This window comes from Electrophorus electricus, chromosome 16 (assembly GCF_041902795.1).
Source record: "Electrophorus electricus isolate QZ-2024a chromosome 16, ASM4190279v1, whole genome shotgun sequence".
NCBI lineage: Eukaryota > Metazoa > Chordata > Actinopteri > Gymnotiformes > Gymnotidae > Electrophorus > Electrophorus electricus.
In genome coordinates, this window is record NC_137512.1 from 26027501 (window position 1) to 26042500 (window position 15000).

At 46.3% G+C, this 15000-nt stretch overlaps 1 protein-coding gene across 5 annotated transcripts in view; it reads right to left on the reverse strand.

Moving 5' to 3' along the window:
• ntrk3a (neurotrophic tyrosine kinase, receptor, type 3a) overlaps positions 1-12243 on the reverse strand; it is a 182124-nt gene extending 169881 nt beyond the window's left edge. For all 5 annotated transcript variants that reach the window (XM_081699173.1, XM_081699171.1, XM_081699172.1 and 2 more), the window contains exon 1: positions 11660-12243. In XM_081699173.1, coding sequence (XP_081555299.1) covers positions 11660-11901 — 242 coding nt within the window. In that variant the 5' untranslated portion in view covers positions 11902-12243. The remainder of the gene's footprint in view (positions 1-11659) is intronic.
• Positions 12244-15000: the final 2757 nt, after the last annotated feature.

The following is a 15000-nucleotide window of genomic DNA, read 5'->3' on the forward strand; positions in this document are numbered from 1 at the left end:
ATAGAGTCACAGCCAGAGAGCACAAAGTCACAGCACAGAGTCACAGCCAGAGATCACAGAGTCACAGACAGTGAGCCCACTACATCCTGCCCTTGGTAACCCCTCAGAGACACAGTGGAGCATGATCAGGTCAGTTGCACTCTGATTTAAATGCCCTACACCCCTTTTTCAACAGAGGTTATAATGCTCAAACCAGTAGGGCAGACTGGTCCCAGTGCATCTCCATGCACCTGCTCCACGTTTAATCCTGACTCAAAGACACATGACGAAGTCAAAAACTTCCAGCCTCGCTGACAGAGGTCACAAAAAGATAACACCAAACTGATTTGGCTCATTGTACAAATCGTCCCAGGATTGGCCAATCACACTTAACTGCTTTCCATAATTACTCAGACCATTGGGGACACTTTCACTTTTAATGTTAGTGTCTTTTTAAAAATGACACATGATAAAGAAATTAAAAACTAGTCATTTAATTCAGAGCCCAATTACCAATCTAAAACATCCCAGTGGCTCAGATTTGTACTTATTAAGGAAACAGTTCTAGTGCTGTATGATCAGAGTTTCCAAGACAATTCTACATTAAAGTGGGAGATCCCAGCACAGAAGAGTACAGAGTGTTCACTGTTGATGTTCTTCACTCATACCAACTGTTAAACCTTAATTAAGGACAATTGCGTTCTAATAATTTAACACTTTTACTTAAAACATGACTGGCATGAGAAAAAAAGAAAGAAAGAAAAACCACATCCCTTGGGACTAAACCAGCACTGCAGGAGCCCAGCACAAAAGCCTACTCAAACACCTACAGAGCCCTACATAAACACCTACAGAACCCTACTCAAACACCTACAGAACCCTATTCATACACCAACAGAACTTAAGAGAAAGAAAACTTCAAGCAGCAAACCAGAGGACAGTGTTAGATGTCTGCCTGAGAGCTTCATCAGTAGATAAAGATCATGCAGCATGTAGTGCAATCACTTCCCTCAATCTCAGTGTGTCCAAAGACATTAGAAAACATTCTGCAGCAGCTGGGCAGATGTGGAGCTTGGTGTTGCAGGGACACCTGGCCACCTCCTCACCCATAAACTAGGAGACCAGGTCAGGACACCTGTTAGACAGCGTTAAACCCTGCGGTACCCTCTTTAGCCCAGAGAGTAGAGGACAAGATACACTCTGTGACACACTGGAACACGGGACACACCCAGTGACACACTAGAACATGGGACACACCCAGTGACACACTGAAACACGGGACACACCCAGTGACACACTGGAACACGGGACATACCCAGTGATACACTGGAACATGGGACACACCCAGTGACACACTGGAACACGGGACACACCCAGTGACACACTGGAACACGGGACACACCCAGTGACACACTGGAACACGGGACACACTCAGTGACACACTGGAACATGGGACACACCCAGCGATACACTGGAACATGGGACACACTGGAACACGGGACACACCCAGTGACACACTGGAACATGGGACATACCCAGTGACACACTGGAATATGGGATACACCCAGTGACACACTGGAACACAGGACACACCCAGTGACACACTGGAACACGGGACACACCCAGTGACACACTGGAACATGGGACACACCCAGCGATACACTGGAACATGGGACACACTGGAACATGGGACACACCCAGTGACACACTGGAACATGGGACATGCCCAGTGACACACTGGAATACAGGATACACCCAGTGACACACTGGAACACGGGACACACCCAGTGATACACTGGCACACAGGATACACCCAGTGTCATACTGGAAGACAGTCCTGACTCTCATCATTCACAAATGCAGAGCTGCTGCATTCAGTCTGAATTTAGTATGAGTGCCACACTGTGTTTGGGTCTCTACACACGTTAGACACATCTGGAGCATTTCAGTCTCTGCAGGTACCTGTTTTTAGAGTTGCTTTGACTTTTTCTTACTTTTAGCCAGTAACATAACAATAACTGCGACATGCCAATCTAGAAGCTGTTTATAATATAGTATATGCATATCGTACTTGTGGATCCAACATAAATAAGCAAGATCAGGTAGGTGAAGAGGAATTGATATTTTCCTTAAAGAATTTAGGCTGCGGATCTCCTCAGATGCAGTGCCCGCAGGCGGAGGTTAGCGTAGGAGACTCCAGAGTTAAAGCCGCAGGGCTGATCTGCAATAACATTCACCTCCATTCATGCTTTAACACTTATTTAATATCTTAGTAAAATAATTGTTACTTTGATATCCCATCATTATTATGGCTTGTTATCTCTTGCTTGCACACCTATGACAGTGAAATAAGTATTTATCTGCAAAAGCGGGTGGATCCGCATGCTTAAGTAGGATATTAGCATTAGTGTGGGGTCTCGCTGGGAGGTCTAACCCACAACGCTTTCTCTTCTTCCAGTGTTTCTCTCTTTGGTACTGGAGACGTGGACATATTTATATTTAGTTCATCATTTCAACTAGTGATAGAGTATATGTGCACGTGTGTGTGTGTGGGGGGGGGGGGGTTTCTGTTCCTTGTTTATCCTAAGCAAAACATTGGTGGAGTGAACACATAAGTACTGTATCTTGCAGTGTCAGTCAGAATGTGCAGGTGTTTTCACGTTCCACAGGTGTTGACCTGAGTTTCCTGGGTAAGGCAAACAGACTCTAATTTCAGATGGTTGTTAAGGACAGAAGTTGTTAAATCTGCGTGTGTGTGATGGGTTTAAATTAGATGACACTTCACCTCACAGACTGTTACACAGAATCTCTCGACACTCATGTTCCCATCACTCTGAATCTGGTAAACTACAAAGCACTCAGGGTGAGCAGCACATGACATGTTTAACTTTCGTTCTGTCAAATTAAACAGTTTTACATTTTTTAATAATTACTTTTAAAACTTTGAAGATTCCTAAATCTTAGGAGATTCCCCAATTTGTTTTGACCCCAAAGACTAGTCTCTGGACTGGTCCCTAACCTCCAGCACAGATCAATTCCCCAACCCTAACCCTAACCCTAACCCTAACCCCAACCCTAACTCTAACCCTAACCCTAACCCTAACCCTACCCTAACCCTAACCCTAACCCTTAACCCTAACCCTAACCCTAACCCTAACCCCTAACCCCAACCCTAACCCCAACCCTAACCCTAACCCTAACCCTAACCTAACCCTAACCCTAACCCTAACCCAAACCCTAACCTAACCCTAACCCTAACCTAATCCTAACCCTAAGTCTCCAGCACAGATCAATTCCCTAACCCTACCCTAACCCTAAACCTAACCTAACCCTAACCCTAACCCTAACCCAAACCCTAACCCTAACCCTAACCTAACCCTAGCCCTAACCCTAAGTCTCCAGCACAGATCAATTCCCTAACCCTACCCTAACCCTAACCCTAACCTAACCCTAACCCTAACCCTAACCCTAACCTAACCCTAACCCTAACCCTAACCCTAACCCTAACCCTACCCTAACCCTAACCCTAACCCTAACCCAGAGTAATGTGTCCCCGTCACTGCGAGAGTTCTCATTCACTCTCATCTCCCAGCAGCTGAGGGGTTATGGAGGAATAATCTGCATCCATTCACTCAGGGCCAAAACGCTGAGCCCAGGCCTAATCCCAATCCCAATCCTAGTCCTAATACCAATCCCAATCCCAGTCCTAATCCCAATCCCAATCCCTCTCACTTCATTTTAGAGCATCTCAGATTATTTACAGTGCATGGTGAACCCATAAGCAAACATCCAATGTACCTTCCCACAAACACACACACACAGTACACACATAACATCCACCTGAGGGTATTTATGGGGACAAACCTACACAGTAAGGAGGTTGGGAGGGACCGGCCTCTCTGAAGATCTTAAAGCTAAGATATGGACATGAAAGAAAGCTGGCAGGCCAGCAGGGGGCATGAGTACTCACCACTGCCTCCTAGCAGCTAAGCAGGAAATGCACCTCTGCACATCCAGCACTCAGAGCTACAGTCCATCAGAGCCTTCATTAGCCAAGCAATGAATAAACGATCAGCACCAAGTAAAAGGAGGAATGTGTGAGCTAGAGAGAGAGAGAGGGAGAGAGAGGGAGAGAAAGAGGGAGTGATGAAGAGTGGGAGAGTGAGAGTGAGAGAGAAAGAGTGAGAGACAGAGGGAGTGAGAGAGCGCGAGAGAGAGAGAGAGAGAGAAAGAGAGAGAGAGAGAGAGAGAGAGAGAGAGAGAGAGAGAGAAAGAGAGGCCTCCAAACCCCCAACCTCCAACCCTCCAGGTGTTTGTCTTCTCCTGTAAGACTCAGTGCTCCAGATTGTCAGTGTCTCTGTTTTATTACTGTAAAAGAATCATTTCCAGTTAAATGCAGAGAACCAGTGAGTTGTTCTTGGGTGTCCCTTCATATCTGCTTACACTCTAGAATGCGTCTTTAAAAGGAAGTAAAAATGTCTGTTTTAAAATGGCATTTCAAAGAGGGAATGAATTCTTTATCAGCTTTGACAGAAAAGGCCAGAAGATATTTTGGGAGGAGCATCTGATCAATATTTCATCACAGCCTAAGGGCAGTAAGACCACAGCAGACAGGTGGGAGTGAGACAGGGGAGTGAGACTACAGCAGACAGGGGAGGAGTGAGATAGTGGAGTGAGATGGGGGAGTGAGACAGGGGTGAGAGACTACAGTAGACAGGGGTGAGAGAGGGGAGTGAGACAGGGGTGAGAGACTACAATAGATGGGGTGAGATGGGGGAGTGAGACGGGGTGAGAGACTACAGTAGACTGGGTGAGACGAGGGAGTGAGGCAGGGGGTGAGAGACTACAGCAGACCACCACCAACCACGTACAAACGGTCACATGCAAACAGACACAAGAGAAAACTCGAGTACTCCTTTTCCCAAACACGTTTAGACACATTCAGAATTAGGTTTGTAACACACAACTACACAACCAACTCCAGCTGTTTCAGGACTGGTGTTTTTATTACACACAGACTGATGATGTTCTGTTGGAGCACTCATGATGGATAATTACCCAGCACACCCACGGGCAGAGCAGCGGGTGGTGTAGCAGGCAAAGCAGAGCCATATTCCCATCTGAGCAGAGTGGTGAAGGACCACTGATCCCAAAACATCACATGCCAAAATTTCCATTTCCCTGTCTCACTCTTCAGTTTCCCTGTCTCACTCTCCTGTTTCCCTATCTCATCCATCTCTTCCTGTTCCCCTATGGTCATATGCTCTGAGCATTAAAGTCTCTCACAGCCACACACACACACACACACACACACACACACACACACACACACACACACCCCACCCACCCCATGTGATCAGATGCTATGATCTAAGGATTTTCCTCTGCCCACTGTGGGAGGGGCTATTGCTGAAAAGCTCTGGGTCCCCTGGCCTTTTGACCTTATTCTCTTAGAAGAGGGTTAGGTTTAGGGTCAGGGTTAGGATTAATATTAGGGTCAGAATTAGGGTTAGGGTTAGGGTTAGGGTTAGTATTAGGATTAGAGTTAAGGTTAGGGTAGTTTTAGAGTTAGGGTTAGGGACAGGGTTTAGGATTAGGGTTAGGGTCAGGATTAGGGTTAGGATCAGGGTTAGGGTTAGGGGTATGTTAGATTTAGGGTTAGGGTCAGGGTCAGGGTCAGGGTTTGGACCCTAGGAGCCTGAGTTCTCTATAATTCTGGACATTATAATGCCATAAAACACAAGTCCATTCATTTGTGTGCACAAAAAAGCCAAACTGGGAGAGGGTGGATAAGCCATCAGCCTTTTATAACCTCTCAAGGTCAAGATGGAGGTCAGCTGAATGCAGGGGCACTAGTGTGATGGGGCAGCACTGTGGCTGGGGTGTTTTGGTCCAAGAAAAATCAGCACACCAAACTTTCAAGGATGAAGAGTAGCAATTTTCTTTTGATCCCCCACTTGAGGCACTGTGTGGAAATGGATAATGGATCACTCTCAAGCTTTTGTAAACAAACAGACGCAAGGACTTTTTGATTTTACACGGCCTTTAGCTACAGAAACAGAAGAAAGGCAGTTTATTCAGTCTGTATCAGAGCCCCTAACTAATAAGCATCATGCCAAAACTTACATTTCTTACACTGAAGTGAGAGCAACCAATAACTAATCTGAAACTGTTCTCTCCAAATGATAGAGAGAGAGAGAGAGAGAGAGAGAGAGAGAGAGAGAGAGAGAGAGAACAGCAGAAAGAAAGCCTAAGCATGTGATGGTGTATGAGAGACTGAGAAAGAGGGTGGGGAGAGAGACTGGTAGTGTCTGGGTGGAGATCGAGGGCTCATCTGGATGAGCTTGGTGCTGGACTTGCTGGATTTCAGTCCTCAGAACTCTGCAGCTCACAGTGTAAATATAGAACTAGAAGCAAAGCTTAAAGTCACAGCATTTTATCTTATATTTGATGGCAGTTTAGGCTGCAGATCCAAAGCATCAGATATTGCAAAATAAACCCCAGCTCAGCAAGAACTCGGAAACCTTCATCTACATCAGAACTTGCAGGCCATGAGGCCCGAGCTCCAGTTCACCAGTGAACCTGCTATCTGCTGGTCACGGACACTCAGGGGAGACTCCCAGCAGACCCCAGCAGGACACATCAATGTCTCGTAACTGACACAAACCTACCCCCTGCCTTTGGGCCTAGTGTGGTGGTGTGGGGGCTGCCAATGCCAGCACTTCCTGTCCCTAGCTGCCACTGCCTCCCTGGCACTGCGAGTGATGGCAGCACACAGGAAATGCCACCCATACCAGGCATTAACCTGGTCACCCTCTCTGTGTCTGCTAACACAGCCCAGACCAGCTGTGACGGGGCAGGAGGCAGCACAGCTGAGGATGGTGCGCGCTCTGGGTAAACACAGGTAATATTGTCTTATAGCAAGTAGTCAATGATGCTTTGTTTGATGTCTCACTAGAAGGACATAGATAAGACACGCCTCCTCGACACGCCCCCAAAACACGCTTCCTCAACACGCCCCCACAACACGCCCCCTCAACGCACGTGCACAACACAGTCCCTCAACTCACCTCCACAACATGTTTACCTCAGCAACTATACAACAGCAATACAGCAAATTCAACAGTCCAAACGGAACAGCACAAACAGAACAGTCCAAATGGAACAGTCCAAATGGACAAACAGCACAAACAGAACAGACCAACCAGTTGTAGAGAAACTGATTGAATTAGCTCTAAAAGGCATTTCAGTGACCGTGATCACTCAGTTACTGTATGAAGATGCAGTTTTTATTTCCTCCATCTACCAGTGGAGACGTGCAATGGCTCATGGCTTTCATCAAAGCTGCTGAATCAACAGATGCTGCGCTTTTAATGCTCCACTCGTGACACACGATGAATAGAAGCAGAGACAGAACCTCTCACAGGACTCATCTAAACATCTCCTCATCTCCTCATCTAAACATCTCCTCATCTCCTCATCTAAACATCTCCTCATCTCCTCATCTCCTTATCTAAACATCTCCTCATCTCCAGCAGGATTTCCAAAGATGTCCTTTTTTCTCCACAATTTCTCATCTACTCCTTTTAATTAATCTACTTTGTTCCCAGGAAAAGAAACTCTCAGATGTCAGTTCAGAGATGTTGGCCACGTCGCTCACTGCAAACCCTCTCACACACTGGAGATGGCGTGGAATTGCAGCGTTGCTCAGACCCCTGAAATAGCATTATGGTAAGATACAGTCAACTGATCAGCTGTTAACCAAACAATGACCAAAAAAGGCACGTGTGTGAGTGTGTGTTGTATATGATCAGAGCAGCATGTCAAATGAGAGTGCTAGTGTCCCTAATAACAAGTACAGTGTAGCAGAGGACAGGGTCAGGCAGCTCCAGGGTTTCAGAGTCATCACATAGGACCACAGGTTGCATGTCACATGAAAACTCAAAAATACCAGCAAAAGAACAAAAGACTAAGAAAGCAACGTTACACTGACCTCTCTGTGTGGTTCCCTGCTCAGCCAGTCAGATCTCCACCTTCAAGGTCAGTGTGTTCCAGCTACAGGAAACGCAGGTGTACACACTGGTGTGTGCTGATCAGCAGAAAGAGCATGTGAAGCCAATTACTGTCTTTCTTCCTCTATTTATGACCTCATCAGATGACCTCATTAGATTATTAACCACATGAGCATCAGTGTTCAAAACAGAATTCAAGCTAAACTACTTTAGGGTGGGGCATAAATTAGGCACAGCGAATGACTGACTGGCTAAACTGCTTTAGGGTGGGGCATAAATTAGGCACAGCGAATGACTGACTGGCTAAACTGCTTTAGGGTGGGGCATAAATTAGGCACAGCGAATGACTGACTGGCTAAACTGCTTTAGGGTGGGGCATAAATTAGGCACAGCGAATGACTGACTGGCTAAACTGCTTTAGGGTGGGGCATAAATTAGGCACAGCGAATGATTGACTGGCTAAATTGCTTTAGGGTGGGGCATAAATTAGGCACAGCGAATGATTGACTGGCTAAACTGCTTTAGGGTGGGGGATAAATTAGGCACAGCGAATGACTGACTGGCTAAACTGCTTTAGGGTGGGGCATACATTAAACAGAGCACATGATTGACAGGTATATAATCATGTTTCCTATAGAATGATGTCATCTCATAAAGACTGATTAAACAGACACAAATGATGCAAGTGTGGAAGACTCCAAGAACTAAACATCAATCTTCTCTCACTATGGAGCAGAAGCCAAACCACTGGTGAGCACATGGACAGCAATGCGCTGGGAAACACTGGCCAAAACACCTCCTCTGAGAAATGGAGTGCTAGTCATTATGAGAGATAATGCCCCCTGCAGCGCGCACCGGGCCAAGAAACCTCCAGTGATGGATACCAGCACAGCATCCACATAGGGGTTTATATCGTCTCACTACCATCTGTCAGCAGATTAGGGTAAACTGAGAACCTCCCCACCGTCACAAACATGCCCTCACAGCCATAGTCCAGAATCAAATCAGCAAAGTTAAAAAACAGCTTACTTTGCAAGAGTTTCAATAACTAATGAGAAATACAAGATCATCTGGTCACTGCAGGAAACCACAACACATCGGACACACCAGAAGATGATGTTAAGGCACCTTAACCCTGCATGTAGCGAGTAATGGTACTTACTAAAGGCTCTTTACATTTACACTCAACAACTCCTCCTCTCTACCTCTGTCTCTCTCTCTCTCTCTCTCTCTCTCTCTCTCTCTCCCTCTCTCTCCCTTCCCCTCCTTCTCTCTCTCACTCTTTCAAACACTCTGTTTCTCAAGTCAAGAGGTTGTTGTATTGTCGTTCCAGGTGTGCAGGTTGACAGTAACACAGACCACAGTCCTCCAGGGCCACGGTGCAACACAACAGAACACCAGTGTAGTGTAAATGCTAAAAATAAAACACAGGACCAATGATAACTTATCAGCAACATCGTCCAGTGCACGACAGCGAGTCCAGTGGATGGATGTTCAAAGGACGCACAACAGAGACGTTTACAGCACACAGCAGTCACTGAGGAAATAGGCAGGATTTGTTAAATATTTGTTCTATATTCTTACTCTCTCTCTCCAGCTTTCATCCCCCACCCCCCACACACACACACCATTCTCTCTCGCACCCACAAAGTGAAGACAAAAAGTGTCCTTTCTCTCCTGATGGGAATAACCCTGCTTTGATGCTTTTAGGAGTCTCTAAAGACCTAGCAACATGGATCAATTGGCAATTACATGGAGAGAACAATGTGAACGCTTGCTTAAAATCACATGTAAGAGGACAAATGTCTATGACAATACAGCAGAGCTTTCGTGTGAGGACATTCAAGATGTTTTATTAAGTTATTTCAATTGCAACATGCATTGTCTTATTTAGGTCCAATATAAGAGCATATTTATTTTTAAAAAGCAGTACTTAATCGTTGCCTGTAATCAACAGCGAGAACATGGCTTACAAATGTATTTTTGTGCAGTAAATATTGAGATTTGCACTTGGCTAGGCGCGCGGCAAAGCGAAGGGCTCGCGTGATCAGCACCGCTAATCCTCCCGGGCTCGTGAAGACCCCGATAAAGTGAGTTAATGAGGAAACACAGCGGGATCATAAATGTGCAGGCCCGTTTTCCAGGCGCGCGCTGCCTTACGGACACCCACGAGGCGATAAAAGTGGAGTCGCGAGAAGAAGGAGCTGTCCGGAGGAACGGTGCTGACGGCGCCTCCGTATGAAGCGAAAGAGCAAGAAGGCGCGCGGCACTGCTGGAGCAGAACTGGACGCGTGGGACAACACCCCTCTAGGGCTGAGCCCGAGACTGGCGCAGGCGCGGAACTGTTTAACCATCGGGGAACTCGCGCTTAAGCGCGTGACCCGTGTGTCCGACAGGCACGGAGCCTGCGTCGCGTGGATCACCGTTTAGATGCCGTGGATCCGTTGCACGCGTTAATGTTGTCATGACATGCTCGTTCCAAACAAAGACTTAGTAATTACTTTGGAGCGCGCTCTCGTTTCCGGCTTAGAAGATGGCGTTCTGTACACTTTTGTTTCTTGACTTTTGACACGTCATGAGAATCAGGAGAAACTGATCTAGATGGGTTAAAAGGCATATCTTAGATCAGCAGCTCAGGAGAAACAAGCAATGTATTGGAAATAAAACATTTTAAAATGAAGATCGGTGATGATTGTGACGACGATGATGGTATTGATGAAGAAAAAACTCCTATTTTGACCAAGCTGATAAGTTTGTTTTGTTGCTATTACTATATAGGCTATCAGGGATAACGCCGCAAAACGACATTTGTCTTACATCAGGAGTTTACACGTATTTGTACAAAAGCGTATCGGTTTCTCCAGCTTGGTGCATCCCCGCGTGCCTCCCTGTATGCCCGTCTGTTCCATGCGCGTTATTCCCCTACAAACTTCGCAGGAGTCTTCTGCGCTCTGGCTTTCCTGAACCCTCCACCCCACACCCCCGTGTTCGCTTTAATGGGTATAAATGACACGCCATGAATTATCACCGGAACTAAATGCACAGGGAGAGCGATGTTCTGTCGACACACGGCACCTTTTACGTAGCCTACCACCGAAGGCACACGAGACAGAATTCCTTCTGGGAACACAGCCCTGAATACCAAGTAGGTTCAATACAGACGCCTCTCTGAAATAAAGAGGCAGAAATCCTGCACCCGCGCAGAGACGCGGCAACCACACGGTGAGAGGGTTTCAGTGCAGGCGCTTGGCTGGTTTGAGAATTATAAGAATAAATGAGCTACTCTTCATCTATTTTATGACTGCTGACAAAATCGTCGATGAAATCGTACGAACTGCCAAGTGAGCGCGACTGTTACGCACCCCAGCATTTCTTTTTATTTATAAGAAGAATAATCAGAGATGCTTTTCTTTTTGCTTTAAGATGTTCATTTTTCTGCCGAAGCAGACTCCGCGTCCTCGGTTGCCCGTCGGGACACCGGAACTGCTCTGTCAGTTAAAGCGATTCTGGGCATTTCTAAGAGGCACGCGGAGAATTGCGCATGATTGTCCCGCGTTCTCACTCGCAGGAAGGAGGAGAGTGGGTGAACGGCACGAGAGACCGCGAGAGAGTTGATTAGCGCTCGCACATGGACTCAACATGTGATGGACTCTTATAAGTGGACTTACATGGAGGAGATATTCTCAAAAAGATCCGGAATACTGTTCGTGCTATTTCCTTCGCTCCCGGTCTCTTGCAGCGCGAGAAGAGGAAAGAAATTCCCTTGATAAGACTTATTGCAATAGATCTCCGTGCTGGAACAGCTGCAGGTAGGAGGACAGTCCAGCATCGAGCTCATGTAGTCTTGAAAAATGCTACAAAGAAAGAAGAGCCGCCACCAGCATATTCGGGGAACGAGAAACATATCCATCTTCCTCGCGTTATTCTCCGTTGGACTTCCTTTATTTCTTCAGCAGCCAAAGACGTCCCGTTATCCGTCCGCCGATGCGTGCGCTTCTCCGTGGGGGAGAGTGGAGGTATGTCGGAATAACGTGAATGCGGTAATGGCCCACTACTTCAGCGCGCGCCGAATAGGACAAGCGACCGCGAGAGAAAAAAAACTACTCCGTTAGCGTAGGATGGGCTGAAAAATCAATAGCCCCGGATGGCCGTCCTCCCCGGATCGCATTGTACAGGCTTTCAGACCGCGGTTTGTCGCGTATAGTTCCAGTCAGTTCTACCAGTGCTCCAAGACTTGAGGGTATGGCGCACACACACACACTTGCACACACTCAGAAAGAGAGCGAGAGAGAGAGAGAGAGAGAGAGAAAGAGGGAGGGAGGGAGGGATTGTGAGAAGGAGAGGGTGGGGGTCCATGCTCTGAACATCAAGTCCCACCTACTGGGCACATTTAAAACTGACGCACCTGCACAAGAATAGAGAGATAAAACCAGATCCTTGGACCGGTTACGATTACAACCTCTGATAAAGACACTGGCCTTTTCAGCTGTTTGGGGCTCTTCCCAGTTTTCGTGAAGTGATTTGTTCTGTTTTCCTTAGCAAGAAGTGAAAATATCAAGTTATAACCCATTATCTAAGATAATGATGAACCTTTCACTGGTCACACATATGGCCTTCAGTCTTGATTCTCACGCTCACCCTAGTAAGAAGTGCGTGATGGGGAATCCTGCCTTATTAAGACATGTACAAGGTGATGCATTCGACACAATACGTACGTATGTCAATGCCTTGCTGTATGTAGAGTGCCTGGATAATGTCAGAAACTGCTGTACCGCATACACAGAACAGACCATGAAATGCAGTGGGAACTGAAGAGTGTTTTAGAGGGTCTGGGGTGTTTTAGAGGGTCTGGGGTGTTTTAGACGGTCTGGGGTGTTTTAGAGGGTCTGGGATGTTTTAGAGGGTCTGGGGTGTTTTAGAGGGTCTGGGGTGTTTTAGACGGTCTGGGGTGTTTTAGAGGGTCTGGGATGTTTTAGAGGGTCTGGGGTGTTTTAGACGGTCTGGGGTGTTTTAGATGGTCTGGACTGTTTTAGGTGGCCTGAAGTGTTTTACAGGGTCTCCTGCAGGACTGCAGCTTCAGGGAATTAAACATGTTAATAAGAGCAAATCAACACATGAGCTGAGTGATCTGCTGTTTCCACAGAAGCTTCTGTGTGTCAGTGTGCCACTGTCCTTGTACAGAGCGCCCCTGATCCCTCTGCTTCTACCCCCACTACACGTCCCCCCACACACAACTACCCCTCCAACCCCCCACCACCATCCATTACCCCCACTGCCCTCTGATCTCTGGATGCATTACTGGCCACGTGCCCTACCCTGTGAGGGCAGTACAGAGGGAAAATGGCTAACTGTTCATTTCACCATCTGTTCATGCTACTAGCAGTGGTTTAAAAATACGAATTCAATATGAGTTTAAATGCACAGGCTACAATAAAAAGGCATGTTCCAAACATAGCACACCACAGAATCTCTAGTGCTCAGCCATTGCTTATGGCATTCATTTGGATCCATCTGGAACCATAAACTCTGCAGTTGTTAATTCAACACTGGAAATATTTCTGGGTACTCAAGAACATCCACCCCCCACCTCAATACATGCACTTTATTATAATCACACATTTACAATAAAAGAAAAGTATTTAAGGAACATTCCATAAAAATTGTTCTGTTATTCCAACCCCATACATCCACACACACACACCCCATAAACTCCACACACACACACCATAAACTCCACACACACCCCATACATCCACACACACCCTATAAACTCCAGACACCATACATCCACAGACACCCCATAAACTCCACACACACCCCATACATTCACACACACACCCTACAAACTTCACACACACCCCATAAACTCAACACACACCCCATACATCCACACACACACACACACCATAAACTCCACACACACTCCATACATCCACACACAACCCATAAACTCCACACACACCCCATACATCCACACACACCCCATAAACTCCACACACACCCCATACATCCACACACATCTCATAAACTCCACACACACCCCATACATCCACACACCCCATAAACTCCACACACATCCCATAAACTGCACACACCCCCCATACATCCACACACACCCCATAAATTACACACACACCCAGTAAATTCTACACACAGTACCGCCACTCACTGCATAAACTCCACACACTCTGTCTCTCTACATAACCCATAAATTCTACACACACCCCATACATCCACACACACCCAGTAAATTCTACACACACCCCATACATCCACACACACCCAGTAAATTCTACACACACCCCATACATCCACACACACCCAGTAAATTCTACACACCCCCCATACATCCACACACACCCAGTAAATTCTACACACACCCCATACATCCACACACACCCAGTAAATTCTACACACACCCCATACATCCACACACACCCAGTAAATTCTACACACACCCCATACATCCACACACACCCAGTAAATTCTACACACACCCCATACATCCACACACACCCAGTAAATTCTACACACCCCCCATAAATTACACACACACCCAGTAAATTCTACACACACCCCATAAATTACACACACACCCAGTAAATTCTACACACACCCCATAAATTACACACACACCCAGTAAATTCTACACACAGTACCGCCACTCACTGCATAAACTCCACACACTCTGTCTCTCTACATAACCCATAAATACTACACACACCGTACTTCCACACACCCCATAAACTATACACACACCCCACACACTAAAGACCTTCAGGATGACAGTGGAAATCTGCATATTTTAGTGCAAAAGTATATTGGATTTTGTTTTGCATTTATAAGCCAAAGTGATTAGTATCATTACTGAAGCCAGGATGTCTTATATATGTGTGTGGTTAGATGTATGTTATTATCCTAGTAAGTTGTTTGCATGATACTGCTAAGATAATATATTGAATATATAGAGAGGTTATATATTGAATGTATACAGATTATTTATTGGATA